The 7,808-nt window shown below is 46.4% G+C and overlaps 1 protein-coding gene across 1 annotated transcript; it reads right to left on the bottom strand.

The window, feature by feature from the left end:
• Positions 1 to 269: 269 nt before the first annotated feature.
• Positions 270 to 5,696, bottom strand: fat4 (FAT atypical cadherin 4; the record flags this gene model as incomplete). The annotated part of the gene is made up of 1 exon (XM_079479409.1): positions 270 to 5,696. The coding sequence occupies exon 1, from the start codon at positions 5,397 to 5,399 to the stop codon at positions 270 to 272; it is 5,130 nt and encodes a 1,709-aa protein (XP_079335535.1). The 5' UTR covers positions 5,400 to 5,696.
• Between the last annotated feature and the right edge of the window lie 2,112 nt (positions 5,697 to 7,808).

Here is a 7,808-nt window from a genome sequence, read left to right as displayed (position 1 = left end):
TCTGCCAGAGAAACTCCAAAAAAATAGCCAGCACTCTTCTCTGAGATTAAGACCTGCGCTCTCCGAGAGCTGAAACAATACATCTAGCCTGCCAAAAAACAAAGCCCACATTCTCGAGTGCAAAGCAATTTATACTTAATACAACCCAGATCATCTAAAAAAAAACAAGCAGGAACTTAAGCAAAGCACATACGCTTATTCAACACACAGCTTGTTTTCCACCACTTTCACACAAACGACTTCAGCACATGTTTCACAACATATTCTGTTCACATTAAAAAAGCGTTCCTCACCTCTGCGTGCTGAGTTCGGGGCTGGCTGGCGTCTGCTTCAATGGCGTACACATCCAGCAAGTACAGGTCTGAGCCCTGCTCTCGATCCAGTTCTGCTGCCGTCTGGATCACCCCCGTGTGCCGGCCGATGGTGAAAAGTCGGCCTACGGCCTTCCCTCCGCTTTGAACCGAGACAATGAAAAACTCCACCTTAGCACCAGCTCCACGTGGACTGGACGCATCCAGCGAGATGACGTTGGTTCCGGGTGGCTGGCCCTCTTTTAAAGTGGTGATGTATTTGGGTTGGGAGAAGACAGGCCCATCTGTACCCTGAAGAATGATGGTCAGCTCTGTCCGTGAGGTTTTGCGCTCTGTGCCGTGATCCGTAGCAGACACGGTCAGACTGTACATGAGTTTCGAGGGCACCAGTTGAGACGCTAGTCTTATATCTCCGCTATAGCGATCCATGATAAACGTATCGAAATCTCCTCGCACTAGTTCATACTCCACCTCTCCGTTTGCACCCTCGTCTGGGTCAAAGGTCACAACGGTGGTGAGAATGGAACCGATCACGATGTTAGATTCAGCCACTAAGGCATTCTGGGAGATGAAAACAGGCACGTTATCGTTCTGGTCTGTCACCCATACGGTGAAGTTCTTCAGAGCAAAGCGACGGAACTCGACGGGGACGGCCTGGTCCGTCGCTTTAACGGTCAGCTCGAAGAGGTTGGAGAACTCTCTGTCGATTTCTCTGTTGCTGTAAATAACTCCAGACGCCGGATCAATGCGGAAATGACTGCCCCTCGGAGTCTGCTGAACGATGGAATATTCCAACTGACCGTTTATGTCAGCATCTGTATCGTGAGCGGTTACGGTCATGACAGACGTGGAGAGGGGAAGATTTTCAGGGATGGACTTAAAAATATTGCCTGGACGAAAAACAGGAGGATTGTCATTGAAATCTCTTACGTGTATGATGACAGGAATAGACGTGGACCTCGGTGGCCTTCCACCGTCTCTGGCAGTGACATTGAGTTTGTACAGTGACTGAGTCTCAAAATCCAGTTTTTTAACCAGAAAAATACTGCCAGTGTTAGGACTAATGCTGAATGTACCGTGATTGTTTGTGGCAGAAATGCTGAACGTGATTTCAGCGTTGGATCCAGAGTCAGAGTCTGTGGCGCTTACGGAGGCGACTAGCTCCCCTACACGCATGTTCTCCAAAACATCCACCATGAGGGAAGATTTGGGAAATGAGGGCGAGTTGTCGTTCTCGTCCAGAACAGTGATGCTTAACACACAAGTGGACGACAGGGGCACAACGCCAGAGTCCTCGGCTATAATTTTCAGGGAGTAAAAGGGTGTTGTCTCATAGTCTAGTTTTGCCACTAGAGTAACTTGACCAGAAGTGCTGTCAATGCTAAACTGTTTTTCTTCATTTCCCTCCACGATGTTGTAACGAACTAGGCCGTTTTTATTTTCATCGACATCTGAGGCAGACACTCGCAGCACTTGTGTCATGTTCTGGGCTGATTCTGAGATAGAGGCCTGGTACATGTCCTTGGTGAATTTCGGTGGGTTATCGTTGATGTCCTGTACATATACTTGAACTTTGGCCTGGTCTTTGAGAGGTTTGGGAAGGCCCTGATCAGAGGACACGACACTGAAACTGAATACCGCAGCGCCTCTTTGTCTCACGAGAGACTCCCGGTCGAGCCGTAACATGCTGGTGATCTCACCCGTGATGGCGTTAAGCTCAAAGTTTGGCTGAGGAGTTTCAAATGAGTAACGGACCTCGCTGTTCGGCCCAAAATCTTTATCCTCTGCATAAACCCGCCCTACCGGTGAGCCTCGCTGCTGCTCCTCCTCGAAATGGAAGACATAACTGGTGCCATTAAAAAGCGGACGGTTATCATTGACATCATCGAGGAGGACAGTGACGTTAACGCTGGCACTCAAAGGCTCGACGGCTCTGTCTTTGGCCACCACTGATAAACTGTAACGTTCTTGTACTTCTCGATCCAAATCTGCTTTAATGTACAACTGCCCGTCGGGGAAGATGCCAAAAACTTCATTTGTGTTACCGCTAATAATATCATACAAGATCTCACCATTAAGTCCTGAGTCTTTATCAGTGGCCTCGACTTTAAAAAAACGACTGTTCACTGGCTCCGATTCCAGAATGGTGACCTCATAAGAGAGCTGATCAAAAACTGGCGCATTGTCATTGACATCATACACACTAACGGTGAGAATGAGACTGGAGGTATGCTGAGGGATACCGAGGTCGGAGGCCACGACCTCTAACTGGTAGGAGCTGGTGGTGACCTCCAGGGGGCCAGTGAGCGTGATTAATCCGTGTCTCTCGTGGATGTGAAACAGGCCTTTGGGGTTGTGTTTGAGACTGTACACAATCACACCGTTGGTGCCCTCATCTGAATCTGAAGCTTTTGCCTGGTATATGTGGTGACCCGTGGCCCAGTTTTCAACAGCGCTGAGGTGCTCGACCGAGTGAATGAAATGGGGGGCGTTATCATTTAAATCCTTCACGGTGATGTTAACTAAGGTCTCTCCTGTCACCTCCCCACCCCTAGCGATCAATCTGAGCTGGTAAAACGCCTGCTCTTCTCTGTCTATGAGGCCTGACGCTTTGATTTGCCCCGTGACACTATTGACTGCAAACAGACCGCGCTGGTCCCCTGATGCTATCAGATAAGTGACGTTTGTGTTCAGATCTACCGTGGAGGCCGACACAGTGCCAATGACGGTGTCCATGGCCACATTCTCAAACATAACAAAGCTGTATTCTCTCTGACTGAACACAGGAGGATTATCTTGTGTGTCGATTACAGTGACGGTGACTATAGCCTGCGCGTGCGAGCGCAAACCTCCTCCATCTGTTGCTGTGACCTGTAGCTGATAGGTGGTTTTTTCCTCTCTGTCTAGAGGCACTAGGGTTGTGATTTTACCCCAATTGCTGTTGATATGAAACTTATGAGAGTCGCCAGCAATGATGGCATATTTTACGGTGCCATTTCGTCCCAGGTCAGGATCGGAAGCCGCTACCGTCGTGACAAATGAGCCAGAAGGTTCGTTTTCCTTTATGTTGGCGAAATACTGCACGGGGTAAAACACAGGGCTGTTATCATTAATGTCTTTAACCGTGATATTAACTTTGCAGACGGAAAAAAGCAGGGGTGTGCCGGCATCTGTGGCTTTGATGTACAACAAATAGGAGTCCTGCTCTTCTCTGTCCAGCTCTGTGGATACACTCAAGTGTCCTGACACTGCATCTAACCTGAACAGATTCTGAACGCCCACGGGCGTTTCAGGGTCAAATGAGAAACGGAGCGTGCCATTGGCCCCGAGATCGGAATCTGCGGCGGACAGCACCACGACCTCTGTGCCGGAAGGGGAACGCTCAACTAGAGAAACGTGATACGTGCTTTGCGTAAACGTGGGAACCTGATCGTTGACATCTGTGATGTTTACTATCAGTTTGGTGTAAGAGATTTTTGGCTGCAGGCCCTGGTCTTTGGCACTGATATTTAGTACTATTTCTGAGGCTATTTCCCTATCGAGAGCTGCAGCGCTGGTAACCAAACCGCTGTTCTCACTGATGGCGAACCAGCCCAAACTGTTTCCAGACACCAGTGAGTAGCGCAGATTGGCGTTCTGCCCGGAGTCTCCATCTGTGGCTGAGACCCCTTTAATGTAGCTGCCTTTAGGAATGTCTTCACTGATGTCGACTCTATACACGGCTTCCTGAAATATAGGCGGATGGTCGTTAATGTCGTTTACATATATGACAAGACTGGCGAAGGAGGAGCGCGCGACGGGCCTGCCGTTATCCGACACGGAGACGGTCAAATTGTAGGAGGAGATTCGCTCTCGGTCCAACACGCTGGCCACTTTGATTAAACTCAGATTCGGGACGGGCGAAGTGTGAACTTCGAAGTGCCGCTGTTCGTTTCCGCCGAGAATCGAGACAGAAATGTTGCCATTGGCTGTGGCCGAGTCTGAGTCCGAAACGGTCAGCAACGCCACGACGGTGCCCACCTGGGCGTTCTCGTCCACGGAGGCGAATTTAGAGGTCGTGGGGAAGTAGCGAAATTTCACCACAGGGTCATTGTCGTTAACATCGAGCAGTTTGATTGTTGCTTCCGACCTGCCCGAGAGAGAAGGCACACCATTGTCAACAGCATGAATGGTGAGGGAATACTCTTTCCTCGTCTCATAGTCTAACGCCTCTTTTATGATAAGAGTTCCAGCTTTGGGGTCTATCTGAAACGGGGTTCCCTCATCTAAAAAAAAGCTGATGTCAGCATTTGCTCCCTCGTCCAAATCGGTGGCAGTTATTTGTAAAACACTAGAGCCTACGGCAGCATCCTCAAACACATCCGTCTGGTATTGATCCCGATCAAAAGAAGGCGGGTTGTCGTTGATATCTTGAATGGTGACGTTTACCTGCAGATAACCAAACTTTTTGGGTTCACCTTTATCTTCCACTTGGATGAGGAGCTGGTAGAAAGGGGTAATTTCTCTATCTAATCCACCCGTGGACACGAGATGCAGAAACGCGCCCTCGCCGCTCGGGTTGACGGTGATATCTAGGCGAAACTTCCTCTGCTCGTTTCCGCTCACGATTCGGTAGGTCGTGTGGTCGACCCCGTTACTCCCGATGTCGGCGTCTGTCGCCGTGTCGAGAATCACCTGCCGCCCGCTGCTGGCGTCCTCTTTAAACGATACGACGATCGATGTGTCTGGAAACACAGGCGCGTTGTCGTTAATATCCAGAACCGCGATGCGAACTTCGGTGGGGTAAGTCGGCTGACTGGAAAGCACCACCACGTTGATGATGTTGCTCGGAAGAATCTCTCGGTCGATCACGGAGGACGTGTAAATGACGCCCGTCGTGGCGTTTATGGAGAAAAGTTTGTGGTGTTCGCTGAATCTGTACGTGAAGGTGGGTTTCGTCTCGATCGTGCCCACATAAGTACCAACGGGCTGCTCTTCGCGAACTTTAAACTCCTGCCGAACCTGACTGGATAAAGAGCACCTCGATAAAGTCCATACGATGAATAAGATGAGGTAAAAAGTGTCCAGAGATCTCCCCGAAAGCGCCATGATCGTAAATCCAGTCAGGATTTTCCCGAACCTGACACATTCACCTCACATTCAAAACATCATATCCCCGGAAAAAAACTTCTCGGAACTTCATCAAAAGTTTCACTTAAGTATTTTACCGCTTATATTTCCAAAGCTATTACCTCGCAACGACTTTCCACCACTGAGGTAAAATCCTGTCAAGATTCATCCAGTAAAACTCGCAGCGCTCCTCTCACGAAGATGAAGATGAAGATGGACTTTCCATTGTGCAAAAAAATCAAACCCAGTCTCGATAAATCCTCACAAACACGGAGTAAATTGTCTTAAATCCTGAGGAGAATAAATGAAGTCTGAACTGGGATGTCCCGCAGAATAACGGTGACAAAACTTCACTTTACTGCCCTCACGGAGAACAAAAGCCCAAGCTGCGAAAACACCCGCCCACCTGCTCTCCTATTGGTCCTCTGTGTGTGAACACGCCCCGCTGTTACTCCCTGTCCCATTGTGAACTCTCCGAGTCTGGCGCTCATTGGACGCGGCTCATGTCAATCATCTCACTGAGCGCTCCAGGTATTGAGTGTACCGTTAGGCGCTTATAATAACACGAGCTCCTGCACTTATTTACACGCGAAACTTGTTGTGAGCGCTTTTCAACAGTTTTCAACATTATTGAAGATACTGAGGGTTGCGTTATTTGTGGTTATCTATGAATATTGATGACTTTTCAGATCCTTTTGTTGCTGTGGTCAGGAATGCTGAAATCATAAGAAAAATTGCTTTGCTTGTGTATTTCGGTATATTCTAAGATAGGATTTGCACGGTTAAAGTTCCACTGTGAGTTTATCAATCTCGTCTAAAAACATGATGAAACTTTCACCAGTTGAATAATACATTAGATCAGAATCAACAGTTTATCTGTGAAGTTTCTCTACAGAATAAGATGCGAGAAGTGCCATCTAGTGGTGATATGAAGAAGTTTCAAGTTCAATTTACAAAATAAATCAAGTCAATGTTGGTTTGTGGCAGTTGAGGAAAAAAAATCTAAAGTAATATTCAAAAATGACTAGAAGGGTGTAAATGTGTGTATTTCAGGTTTATGTCCACCGGTCGAGCAGCAGACAGAGTCGCATTAATGCTGATCATCTGCTGTGTCTCCTGACCTCATTCCATTAATCTCTCTGTGTCCAATCCCACTGTGTTATTCTGTTCGTGCAGATCTTTTAATTGGCTCTGATGCCTTGATGTTTCTCTTTAATTAAAACAGTGTGCTGCTTCTGATCAGCCTAATTTAACCCATTAATGCAGCATTCGTGTTCCACTGACCTAGTTTAAAAACACACACTTATTTGGCAACTGAGAAAATAAGTGGACATGAAATGTAAATGCAGACCTTCTGTGAGGAAAATAAGTGATGTTCAAATCTCACGAACAGGCAAATTGGTTGAATCCTTTATAAATATAATGTCATATATTTTTTAAAAAGACATATTAAATATAGAATTTCTCAAAAGAAAACCTGTCAAAATGATTTGCTGCGTCCGGGTTACTGTGTGTTATTAGTTTTAAGAGGTTGTTATCTGGGAATAACGAACCTGCAAATGTCGCAACTGGCCAATCAGAATCAAGCATTCCAACCAGCCTTGAAATAAATATTGTGTTCAGGAAACATGTGAAGTTCTATTTTGTCAATTTGTTTGTGTCCAAACAGAAACTGACCATTTCTTAAAATACAGCGTGACAAAATTTCCTCACTGTTAAATTTGGTAGATCAATGAAACATGTTTAAACTGTGTAACCCATACAACAGCAGTAAACTCAAACACAAACTCATTAGAACACAAGCCCCCCCTCACAGATCTGTCTTTAGAACTGGTGTTATACAGCAGAGAGAATGATGGTCTATCAAATGAATCAATCCCTTGACAAATGACATCAGAGGAGAAAATGACTGTTTGCTTAACGCGACTTCAAGTTTTAAATCGTCATTTTTTTATCTTGGACTTTCCCTTGGACACACAGACTCGTTCTCTCTCTCTGAATGTTCTTCTGTTCTCTCTTTTCCACGCCACATATGTTGTGTCTCTCAGGGGTGAAGTTTCTCTCTTACAGGAAGTCAATCGAGAGTCTGAGCACAGGTGACCACAGATATACGACATCACAGGTGAATAAAACACTCCACACTACAGTAAGACACTGTTCACAGAGACCAGAGAGACATCTCTTCAGTCTGTCTGTGCACTGGAAGTCAAAGAGGCGCAATATTATCAAAGCATTGACATATAGAAAGCATATGATTATGTAACACTTCTTCTATACTTCTATAAGAGAAAGTAATGTCTACTCTCGAGAATAGCATAGCATTTAAACACCGACTCTGTGTGTATATGCAGGTTCAATCCTAATCATCATGTACAGAGTATATGCAAA

This window comes from Barbatula barbatula (genome assembly GCF_947034865.1).
Source record: "Barbatula barbatula genome assembly, chromosome: 18".
Classification (NCBI taxonomy): domain Eukaryota; kingdom Metazoa; phylum Chordata; class Actinopteri; order Cypriniformes; family Nemacheilidae; genus Barbatula; species Barbatula barbatula.
Note: the sequence above shows the minus strand (reverse complement) of the source record. Positions and strands in the feature narration are given on the sequence as shown.